Genomic DNA, 12,938 nt, shown 5'->3' on the forward strand with positions numbered 1-12,938 from the left:
TTTTTATGCTTCATTGTATCACATGGGACACATTAATTCTCACTACTTTTCTTAAAACCTTGTATTTTTTCTTTCTATTACAAGATCATGTTTATGTGCAAACATCCCTCCTGGATTTACTCTGTTCATACCCGTTATTGCTGTTGTATGATGGTTCAATGGATTTTCAGCCTATAATATTGACATTCCTTGAAATTTCTACATCCAAGTGAGATGTAAGATAGTTCTCAATGCTCACAGTTTGGCTTCCTTCCTTGCTTGAATCTGCGTGTAAAAAAATTTAAGCCTTAGAACTTTTTCATTTAAGAATTTTGTCTTAATGGAATTTGTGTGGCTCACATTTGATATTTGTTACGGGAAGTTGGATGTAATGTTTATGTATATTATTATTTAAGTTTCAAATGATGATGTTATGGACAGAGACTCTGCTAATAATACACTTTAGCATTACCGCTTTAATAAAAAATATATTTTTACCAAACTGACACAGACATGTGCTGAACATCACTGTCATTGAGCTAATGAGATACATATGATAAATTTCATTATGTTATCTCTCTGGTTTGGATCCCTGGAGTTCTCAACTGAATCTCCTTTTCTACTAGCAAAGCCCCGACTGTTGAACACTGTGTCCTGCTTTTGGGCTTCAGTGAGTTTAGTTGGCTTGGTGTTTTATGGTTAGAGCCTAAGCCACATCCCATATCTTTTGATTCTTTTCTAATCCTCTTTTCTTTTCATCTCTTCTATCTTTTGCTTCATGCTCTTTTATGTTCTTGCTGTTATCGTTTATTTGAATCTTTCCTAATCCTAACTTCTTAAAGGACGGATACTCACAGTTCCAATAAACAAAGAATTTCCTGACTTATGTCACATATGCGCATTTGTGTGTAGTGTGATAGTGTAAATTCTGCAGCTCGCATAGTTTATCGTTCACTGTTTAGCAATTACTTTTTGTGACATAGCCTAATGATTTGAATTATTGCACCATAGCACACACCTGAAACTAATTTAAATGCTTCATGCTTTGTATCTTCTTTTCTGTGAGTAAAGGACACGCCTGTAGGAACGTCAATCTTCATGGTCAATGCTACAGATCCGGACCAAGGCACAGGGGGAAGCGTGCTTTTCTCTTTCCAGCCTCCATCTCCATTCTTCTCAATTGACGGAGCCCGAGGAATCGTCACTGTGTCAAGACGTCTAGATTATGAAATTACAAGTGCCTACCAGCTCACTGTCAATGCCACGGTATTGACACAAACCCTCACCTATTGTATTATCAGTCTAACCATGTTCTTCCTCACAATAACAGAAAGTAGAAAAAGACGTGGTGATGTTGAAGAATAAATATGTTTAGGATTAGTTTTGATAAACTAGAACAAATAATTTAAAATTTAGGATTCATTTAAAATTCAGATTGCTGTTTGGTGTTTATAATGTATTGCTTTTTATTTTCAGTTCTTTATTTACATTTACCTTGTGCTCATTGTGTCTGCTTATTTTTATTTCTACTACAGGACCAGGACAAACTTCGTCCTCTCTCCAGTCTGGCTAACTTGGCCATCACTCTCTCTGACATTCAGGACATGGACCCCATCTTTACCAACCTGCCCTACAGCACCAATGTAGAGGAGGAAGCACCGCTGGTTAGTACACACGCCTACGTACTCCTGCCCAAACACCCAGGGGGAAAATGGCCGTCTCTGCTGCGTTTATCTCTGTGATTCCTTTTATGGATGGTGTCAGAAACCACACAAGCAAAGCTGATGATGATATTAAAATGGAGGCCATAAAGATCCTTTAGCTTTGTTGTTCCGGTACAAAAACTAAACTAGGAAACTTTAGCCACCAGACACCAGACGAATGACTAGGTTTGGTGTAAAGGCAGAAAAGTATTTGTATAGAGAATTGTATCCATTTTGTCTGTGGGGTAAAATTAGGTTAGTAGAGGATTTCTAAGCACACACCCAACCCACACACACACACACACACACACACACACACACACACACACACACACACACACACACACACACACACACACACACACACACACACACACACACACACACAAACACACAAAAACACACTTGTCTTTCTGTAGTGAAATGTCAGAATTTCTATTTGCATGAATATTAACAGTATGTGACAGAAATGAGAGTTGGTGACTGTCTGATACATTCAATCAAGGTCAGAGAGAGAGAGAGAGAGAGAGAGAGAGAGAGAGAGAGAGAGAGAGAGAGAGACGGGGGACAGAGAGAAAGAAAGAGAGAGAAGGGGGGGGGGATTGGGGGTTTCCATGCTGGCTGATTCTTGGCTCTCTGACTGAGGAAAATCTTCTATGACAAATGTGTGATATGGGTTGCCAAATCCTCTCTGGCTTTAACTCTAGTCCCTTAAAGCCTGAATTCACTCCATTAAAAACTACTTTTCTTTTAACAGTTAAACAGTTACTGGAGACTAAAACAAATCTGTTTGCACACCATTTCCTTTTTATTTTGTTACTGCTTGCACTGTTGTATATTGTATTCAAATGGTAACAAATTGATGTGTCCAGAAAGGACAAATGATAAATACATTATCTAGCCCACCAGGCATGTAGAAGCTCCATTGTGCTGTGCAGAAACCATATATCTGGCTAGTTTGCTAGTTAAGTACATTAATAGCGATGAAGGGGAATGAACATGGATTTTAAAAAAAGACTCCTCCAAAAGTATTGGATTGCACTCTAACTAGAATACATCTGGTTTTAAAATCCAAAAATTTATATGAGATCTGAATTTCAGCTTTTGGCATTGAAAGGCATGCACACACACACACACACACACACACACACACACACACACACACACACACACACACACACACACACACACACACACACACACACACACACTCACTCAAACACATGTTGGTGAAGTATCTAAACTGTTGTTTTGTGTTTCAGGGTCTTTAAATTGACATTTCAAGCCTTTTAGTGTCAAACACTATTTGGCTGTCATACTCCGTCGAGAGAGAGAGAGAGAGAGAGAGAGAGAGAGAGAGAGAGAGAGAGAGAGAGAGAGAGAGAGAGAGAGAGAGAGACTATTGTGCGGATAAGCGTTTGGCTGAGTGAGCCTTGTACATGTGGACAGCACAGGAAAGGATCTCATATAATTTCAGCATCATTTCCCTTTCCTGAACCTTTTTCTTTCACTTAATCCCCTCCCCTTGTCTCACACACACTCTCTCTCTCTCTCTCTCTCTCTCTCTCTCTCTCTCTCTCTCTCTCTCTCTCTCTCTCTCTCTCCCTGTCTCTCTCCATCTCTCTTTATCTTTCAGCAAGGTAAATTGAATTGTAATTTGTGCAGGCTGCTCTTTTAGTACTTATGATGCATGATAAAAGACTTCTTAAATGGTTCAATCTTCTCTCTCTCTGTCACACACACACACACACACACACACACACACACACACACACACACACACACACACACACACACACACACACACACACACACACACAATCAGTGGACCTTTAAGCAAGGATTTTGTCTTTTGTCTTTTATGGATTTTGGCACTTAAAATCTTAAAATTAAAATCTTTAGAGAAATAATAAAATGAGCAGCAACCAATAGGCCTGAATAAGCAAAGTCTCTGTGTGTATGTGTATACAAAGATATATGTATACAATAAAATAGGTCTATTCAAGATCTGGATATATTCTCCAATTGATAAATTGGCTAATAAAATACCTGTTTTCTTTAAGTCGCTCTGCTAAGGTGTCTGTCTTCTTGCTGAGAATGAACTGTTTTATAATAAGGCCCAACAGGAATGTAGTGAATCAGAGTGTGAATACATTTGTGCCTCTTGGAAGTGGAAATGTTGAAGTTTGACATTGTGAATGGATCTGGGGGTAAAAGCAGACGTGCTTTGCATGAATTCCAGCATAGATGCAAACAGCAGTTTAATGGACAAACTCTATTTGTGCACTAGAAGTGCTTGGACTGTATAATGCTCTTTATATTCATCTACCATTTTACCTGCTCTCTGATGTTATCTATATATAGGAGCCATCCTGGACTATAATACCCAAATGATTTCTAAGAAAATGTCTGTAATGATTTTAACTTCTTGAGGAAGTAGAGCACAAAAGTTTGTTCTGAAAACTGTTCCACAGAGATGTTGCTGCTTTAGAGGTACTTTCTGTGTGTGTGTGTTTGTGTGTGTGTGTGTGTGTGTGTGTGTGTTTGTGTGTGTTTGTGTGTGTGTGTGTGTGTGTGTGTGTGTGTGTGTGTGTGTGTGTGTGTGTGTGTGTGTGTGTGTGTGTGTGTGTGTACTTACCGTCTCTTGTCCTGTGTGTACAGGGTTTTGAGGTGCGTAAGATCAGAGCGATTGATCAGGATCTGGGCAAACCTCGAGGCATCGGATACACCGTTGTATCAGGTCAGTGAGATCCTCGGCTCTTCTATGAGACTCTTCTCAGAGTCTTTGGGCAATAGCAGAGGTGTCACAAGCATGGAGTCTCATTAGCAAATCAAGACAGAGAGATGCCGAGTTATCGCATTACACTCATCAATGCATGATGGATCAATAATAGGCCAAATATTAATAGTATCACTAATGGCTTTGACAAAATAACACTCCATGAGCTGCAATGCAAGCTTTTGATTAAGATCATTTTTGGCTGGTTTGGATAATCATTTGATTTTGTTCCATCATCCATTAACATCATCCCTGCTGTAATGAGACTCCAGATAGAGTTTAAAGCTGCACCTTTACATTATTAATCATATTTCATTATTAATTATTTCCCTTTGTTCATTCCATGCATTACAACTTTCATTGCATTTTTGTTGACCAGATCTGCACCAAAGCATTTTTGAATATTGTTATAGTCCTGAACTTTCTTGTTCTAATTAAAATGCATGAGAGATGAATCTCTTGACCCTCCAGAGGATGAGGATGCATTAATAAAAGTTCTGGTTTTAGAATATCTTTCTCTATGGAAAGATGAACATGAATCTCAATCGTAGTCTGCATGATACAGTAACTAATACTGTTCTGATTCATCACTGAATCCTGCTATGATGCTCACTTTGAGCTCAGAGTTTTCTAGTTGGCGGCGTGTCAGTAAGATAACATGCTGGAATCAGCAGACGCACCGTCTGTAAAATTTGTTGAAATCGAGCGTTTACTCATCTCAGAAGCTGATTGCAGTTATTACTTTCATACGAAAGCATTATACAATGAAGGTATAAAGCAAAACCGTAAAGTTTACAGAACCTTCATGAATTGATCAAAAGCATAAAAAAGCAAAACACCCCATACACATTCTTTCAATGTTCTTTGTTTTCTAGACATAGAACTAAAAAAGACATCCTGTTTTTCCCCTTTTAATGAAGATAATTATGACTTTCCAGGAGGACTTTACGTTTAGTTAATCCACTGTACATGATATAACATCATGGTGTAGTAGTCAATACCTAGACAACCAAAATGCATTCAGTCTGTGTTTCTTCAGTCTACTTTCTGTAACGTGTTCAAAGGCGGTCCGGGAAACGCTATTTAGTGTCATTGTCATGAATGTCATAACATTACATATCAGTGAAGAACAGTACAACTGAATTTGCTGTTTAACCGATCATCACAATTATCACGATTATTGCTGTATTTAGCAACAAGAAAAATCAGAAAACCGTTTGTAAAATACTGCATAGGTAACAAAGTCAAATTTTCTAGTATTGTGTATGATTTGTCATTTTTATTCTCCTTACACATGACGGCCGTGTGTAATAACTCCAACGGATGTGCCACATGGGCTAAGTTTCTGCTCACGAACAAGCAAACAGTGCTTAATCAAGCTAATTATGGCATCTAGCATTTTTTTTACATTTCTGTTGGATTCCTAGAAATGTCAGTGTGAAAAATGTGAATGGTTTGAATCGCTCACCACTGATTCCTGTCAAACTGTCAGCAACAGGGGAGTGGAAATTTTTTACATGCATTTTCGTTCTTTTTTTTTTCTTTTCTTTTTTGCTGTGGTTGAGATCTGGGGGAAAAAAATCAAATCTGAGTGCAGGAACACCTTTGCATTTCACACTGTCATATATTTGAAAAGGCCAAAATTGCACCATGTGAAGCCTTTTTCAGGTGGCTTTTGATGTGACACACAAGATAGGGAACATAGCGTTTTGTGAAATATTACGGTAAAGGGATCTGATGCCACAGATATTTGTTTCACATATTCCTCTTATAGCATAGCAGTTTTCCAGTGTTATTTTTTTTTATTTTTTTTGTATTTATTTAACGTGGATATATTGTGGGTTCGATTTCTCCGTCAAGCTTCGCTTGTGCTTCAAGGGTTTTCTCTACTTTCTCCTAAGACGATGATAAGATGGACTGGCACCCTGTCCAAGGTGTCCCCCGCTTTGACCCTGTGTAGGATCGGAGCTACAGAAAACAGATGGATGGATGGTTATGTTTTGTTTCTTCATTTCAGCCTTTTTTGTTTTCAGCCTGGAAATGAGCTCCACCCCCAGCTGAATGAGAGGCGCTCAGCTGCAACAGAGTTCACAGGGTCGATTGAAGGGAGGTGAAGGCTTGTCAAAGTATTCATTACAGTTCACCTTGCAGGCAATAAGGAGCTTTAAAACTCACAAACCACTCCTTTAATATGATGCATGTTGTGTTAGGAGGTTAAGCCAGTGAGTTAAGAGTGTGTTTGTTCTTCCAGTCTGGTCAAATGATTTAATGCTGCGGCAAAGTACTGCTGTTCCCCACATCATACTCATTACTCCTATCAGTCAGCTCATACAAAATGCACTCCATCCTTCACTCTGTCCAGTCTACATTTATTTTTCAGACAAACTGCAAGTCAGAATGAGGGATTCGATATGTGTGATGTGGCTGCAAATGTCCACATTCAAGGACATGGTGCGCTGCTGCATTTCAAACACACTCTGTTTTGGATGGTTTATGTGAGAGAATGATATTCAACATCCAGGACCGAGACTATTGACTGATAAAAACCAACCAATATACGTTACCGTGATCTCATAAAACTGAAAATTACACTGGATTCAGGAGTGTTATGTGTATGATATTGCATATATAATGCAGGACTCTTTTGACTTCTGACTCACATGGCGAAACCTGGAGTCTCCTGTCAGTAAAATTTAAAGGGGCTGTTTGTAATTTTTATAGCCTCTTGCACACTGCAATGAATTAAGCTGGCAAGCTTTAACGTCTTCTTTACAGCCATATTCATGACTTATTTTAAAGTGTGTGTCCCATGTGAGATGTTTCTATCATAGGCAGAGCTCATTTCTGGGCCAGAAATATGTACATGCAGCCTTAGACAAAGAAACTATTGAGGATCACAGCATTTCAAAGGTGCTATTAAGTTTAGAAATGATTTTATATATGAATACATATACCCGTGTGTGTGTGTGTGTGTGTGTGTGTGTGTGTGTGTGTGTGTGTGTGTGTGTGTGTGTGTGTGTGTGTGTGTGTGTGTGTGAAAACACAAAAAGCACAGATGGTTAAAGTATCTTCCAAATATCATCCTTTCACTGCTATCAACATGACACAGAAAGAAAAAGAAGTTCAAGAGGAATCAGTGAGGTTGGGTGTGGAGAGAGAGGAGCCTGTGTGTTTGTGTGTGTGTGTGTGTGTGTGTGTGTGTGTGTGTGTGTGTGTGTGTGTGTGTGTGTGTGTGTGTGTGTGTGTGAGAGAGAGAGAGAGAGACCTTTCTCTGGATGTAGGTACTGTAGGAATATTTCGTAGCAGCTTTTCCATTACTGCTGACTCCTAACATGAAGGATGGAGAGAAAACGTGTATAAAGAGATTAGAAAAGGAAGATTGGGGAATTTAGATGAGAGCAGTAAGGTATAGATGTGCATGAGATCCATCCAAATAGTCATGAACTCAAGTATTTTTGGCTTTCATGTTAGTGGGAGTGGTGAGTTTTACTCTCATGTTAATGGGAGTGGGTGAGTTTTACTCTCATGTTAGTGGGAGTGGTGAGTTTTACTCTCATGTTAATGGGAGTGGGTGAGTTTTACTCTCATGTTAGTGGGAGTGGTGAGTTTTACTCTCATGTTAGTGGGAGTGGTGAGTTTTACTCTCATGTTAGTGGGAGTGGGTGAGTTTTACTCTCATTCTTGGTCTGAGTTTGTCTGATTTTTACTCTTGAGTGGTTTTTAATTTTTTTTTTGTATTACTGTGGACACCCTAGTAGGAGCACAACATTAAAATTTGTTTTTTTGTTTGTTTGTTTTTTTTTGTGTGTGTGTGTGAGTGAGTAACATATTATTTTATGCCGAAAACAACATGCTGAAACACAATCCTGCATAATGGCAAAATCAATTGCACCAGAAACATTAATAGTCCCTCGAGACCCGTGAAGCACTGAGCAACTTGTTGTGGTCATCCTATGAATGGTGTGAATCATAGGAGATCTACATGAGTCCTGATATGAAACCTGGGTGATATCCTGAGTACACATGAGTAGAGGAAATACTAAGAAAGTGAGAAAGATGCGGCTGTAGGGTTTTGCTTTATCAAGCAGCTCAGGAGATCAGGCAGCGTGTGCTTTACCTAAAGGCTGATAAAACAGTGTGTTAGGTTTCACCTACCTGAATTTGTGCACAAGAGGGACAAGAAATATATTATACCCAATAAGTGTAGGTGTTTGCTCTGAACATTCACTATTCTTCTTTTATTAACATGTCAGTTTTTCAGCCTGAAAAAAGACCAAATAAATAAATCAATAAAAATGAAAACACACAGATGTTTCTTTTGACAGAAACACATTAAACCGGAGTGTTTTGCAGTCTCTCCTGTCCTTTTGTTTGTTTTTGATGTTGATTTTAGTTTGTATTTTGTTCTGCTGCTTACTTTGAATATATTTTGTGATCTTAAGTGTGAGTTAGATGATATTAATAATACAGACTCTAGAGCTTATTATCTAAGATTATTATATTTTATAGTAAGTTTCTCTCTCTCTCTCTCTCTCTCTCTCTCTCTCTCTCTCTCTCTCTCTCTCTCTCTCTCTCTCTCTCTCTCTCTCTCTCTCTCTCTCTCACACACACACACACACACACACATTCACAGACATATGCTATAATTATAATCATAGGATGTGGATTATAGTGCTATTTTATGTAAGTGTGCCTGAGTGGCCTTAAATCACCTTTTTGTACCATTTATTGTGTGTGTGTGCGTGCGTGTGTGTGTGTGTGTGTGTGTGTGTGCGTGCGTGTGTGTGTGTGTGTGTGTGTACTTGCATGTTTGTTCCTGGGTGTCCTCTGTGGGAGTGCATGTCCTCAGGGACTCGTATTATTAGTTGAGTAATTAAGATAAATGCATTTTTAATTGCCAGGGCGATGAGTGTTAACGAGCTAGAGAGTAGAGATTAGCATATCCGGCACCCTTGCTTTCTGTCTGACTCACGCTTTCCCTCGATTTTCCTCACTGAGTGCATCTAAGAGGTTGTTGATAAGCCGTTTGTTGTATAATCACATCGGTAATCACACACTCAGTGTGATTCAGATTGGATCAGACCCTACTACATGCTAAATACAATTCTATACATTTCTCTCCCACGGAAAGAGTTTTTTTTCTTAAAAACTATTGCACTTGATTTTCAGAGGTGAGTTTTGACTCTCTGTGCTGCTCCCACTGCTCTCTGTCTACTTCAGAGTATTATGAGATGGCTTTGCAGCATTTCAAGTGGAAAATTTTCTCTGAGTATTGAACTATGGGTGAAACAGCGGGTAGACTCCTGTGCTGGAGAGCTGTAGTCTAAGAGTTTTGGTGATTTTCTCACTTAGACAGTTCAACTAAACCTGGTGTTTACATACTGTTGAATCAGTTGCCTTTGGATTGGGAAATCATTAAACTGTGCTGGTCCACCAGGCGTGCTGTTGTGCTCCTTTACCTTAAAGCAAGACAGTCCTTTAGAAAAGCTGGTGCTGCTGTCAAAACTCTGGGATGGGGTTGTTCCATGACATTAAAGACTTGATGATGTGGTAATATCATGACCACTGAGCTTTATCAGTCTTTATTTTTGTTTTGAAATGCTTTCCATGCCCAAGACTTTTAACTACTTTAAACAATGAATTGCTCTGAAATGACAATTATAGGATGGGTAAAAAGTTTTACCAACGCTTCATAGAAAACGTGACCGTAATTTATACTGGAAACAGAGAGAGAGAGAATAAAAGTTGATGGAGTATGCACTGTAGTTGTTTCTAAATAGAAAATGAAACTCATTTTCTCCTCTGTTGGCCAAAATATAAATCAATAGGCTTTGAGAAATAATAATAATAATGGGTTTTCTGAAACACTCAATATTTGGAATGGAAGTTGGGAAAGGAAATATGTGTCAAAGTTGTTTCTAATATAACAAGAATAGTAAATAAGAAAATAATATTATTACTAGCATGTTGTTTCTTCTACATAATATACTCTTATAATATACTATTCCAATTTATTTGTTGATTTTATATATATAGACATGTTTATATATATATATATATATATATATATATATATATATATATATATATATATATATATATATATATATATATATATATATTCTTAGCCTACCATATTTGCTGTATATGTATTATAAGTGTATATCCTTATATCCTTTACTAACAGACACAAAGGCCACACCTCCTTTACCAATAAACACAAAGGCCACACCTCCTTTACTAATAAACACAGAGGCCACACCTTCTTTACTAACAGACACAGCGGCCACACCTCCTTTACTAACAGACAGAAAGGCCACATCTCCTTTACTAACAGACACATAGGCCACACTTTCTTTACTAACAGACACAGAGGCCACACCTCCTTTACTAACAGACACAGCGGCCACACCTTCTTTACTAACAGACAGAAAGGCCACACCTCCTTTACTACAGACACAGAGGCCACACCTCCTTTACTACCAAACACAGCGGCCACACCTTCTTTACTAACAAACTCAGAGGCCACACCTCCTTTACTAACAGAAACAGAGGCCACACCTCCTTTACTAACAAACACAGAGGCCACACCTCCTTTACTAACAGACAGAAAGGCCACACCTCCTTTACTAACAGACACAGAGTCCACAACTCCTTTACTAACAGACACAGAGGCCACACCTCCTTTACTAACAAACACAGAGGCCACACCTCCTTTACTAACAGAAACAGAGGCCACTCCTCCTTTACTAACAGACACAGCGGCCACACCTCATTTACTAACAGACACAGAGGCCACACCTCCTTTTCTTAATAAATTAAAGAATATCAGATTATGATCTGGTGAGTTTAGTTAAAGTTAGCAAACTGGATAACATTTGATTTTGCATTATGTAAATTTGTAATCATTTGCATACAGCTTCTAGCTGTACTTCTGTTTGATTCAGACTTCAGGGTTCTGATCTTCTGATTGAGGTTCACTTGTAAGTCAATTTGGATTAAAGTTTTTACATAAGGAAAAAGTAGGTGTGTATGTGTGTGTGTGTGTGTGTGTGAGAGAGAGAGAGAGAGAGAGAGAGTACAAATTGTATGAGTATGTATGGTGCTGCTGGCACAATGTCATAGCTGTGACCCTCTGAGCTCTTTCTGTGCTGAGTGTGTGTGTGTGTGTGTGTGTGTGTGTGTGTGCGCGCGCACACAAGTGCATTCCGATAGTAAGAGAAAGGCGTAACAGATGTGTGATTTGTGTGTCCATCCTCTTGGCAGTCTTAAAAGGGTCTTCAAAGTGCACTCATGTCTGATGAATACATGATGAAGTGCCACAGGAGAATGAGTTTCCCCCAAAAAGAGAGAAACTCTCCCAGATATAACCTACTAACCCTTTCAGCTACAGTGGCCTTAAGGGCTAACGTTAAAGCCTAGTGAAATCAGCCTGGCCTTCAGCAGGAGATAAGAGGAGGATTTGAGTTTCTCAGCTCCCATCAGGATCACATTTACATAGTGAGTGGTATCTTCACAGTAAGAGTTCTACACTATTGACCACATGGTTCTGAGTTCAAATCCCAGCCTTGTTGGAAAACCTTCAGGTTTTTCTCCATATCATGACTTTGAAGAATGGATTTATCTTCCGGTTCTGCTCTAGTTAGCTTAAAGAATGGTGTCGTAAGGACATGAGAATGGAGTTCTTGACTGTACTGATTCCTGTTAATATCCATAGAAGGAGAAAAACGACTACTTTCACGGGATGTGATTAACAACCCTGCTGAATCAGTTGATGTGTGTCCGATCTCTGTGAGATCACATGTTAAAATCATACACCCTCAGTCTGTTACCACATGGTTGTGGTAATGTTAAGATAGTGTAACTGTCTTTGTCCGGTGCAGCAGCAAATACTGTGGTCTTTACACGACTCAGTGTCAGTGATGGAAATCAAAAATAACCAGCTGTCTTGTGTGCTGTGGCAACTGGTGAAACTGGCACGCAAGGACACATAAGGATACAGGATGTGCATGGGGGAAAATGTGCTTTAATCTAAGGTCTCTTTAAGTCTATTAAAGGCAAAAAATATATAATAGATAAAAAATATGAGCTATATCTGTAACAAAAAAATACTCAAAACATTCACAAAACACACACACTCACACACATACACACATATACACACACATACACACACATAAGTATAACCCAGCTTTAGCTACAACATGTTCTTCTACGGGATCTTTATCTAACCACTCTGTAGCTTTTCAATTAGCTACAAGAGAACTGGACTCAATCCTGATAGCTGCACTAATCCCACACACACACACACACACGCACACACACATTAACATCAATACACACAGAGGCTCATTTGCCACTTTCTTTGTGCAGCCTATTTAGGGGCAGGAATCTGTGACTGTTGCTGGCAGCAGCGTGTGTGATCTGGAAAATCTACTTTTTCCATTCTTTCTCAGAAAGCATTCGTGTGATAACTG

The 12,938-nt window shown here is 38.9% G+C and overlaps 1 protein-coding gene across 7 annotated transcripts in view; it reads left to right on the forward strand.

Annotated features, from left to right (window-relative positions):
• Window positions 1-12,938, forward strand: part of cdh23 (cadherin-related 23) — a 188,305-nt gene that overhangs the window by 75,762 nt on the left and 99,605 nt on the right. For all 7 annotated transcript variants that reach the window (XR_007140498.1, XR_007140499.1, XM_047813036.1 and 4 more), the window contains 3 exons: window positions 1,051-1,245; window positions 1,515-1,643; window positions 4,344-4,422. Coding sequence is in view for 5 of the 7 variants with exons in the window: in XM_047813036.1 (XP_047668992.1) it covers window positions 1,051-1,245; window positions 1,515-1,643; window positions 4,344-4,422 (403 nt within the window). In the remaining 2 variants the exon portion in view is untranslated. The remainder of the gene's footprint in view (window positions 1-1,050; window positions 1,246-1,514; window positions 1,644-4,343; window positions 4,423-12,938) is intronic.

This window comes from Tachysurus fulvidraco, chromosome 4 (assembly GCF_022655615.1).
Source record: "Tachysurus fulvidraco isolate hzauxx_2018 chromosome 4, HZAU_PFXX_2.0, whole genome shotgun sequence".
In the NCBI taxonomy this organism is placed as follows: domain Eukaryota; kingdom Metazoa; phylum Chordata; class Actinopteri; order Siluriformes; family Bagridae; genus Tachysurus; species Tachysurus fulvidraco.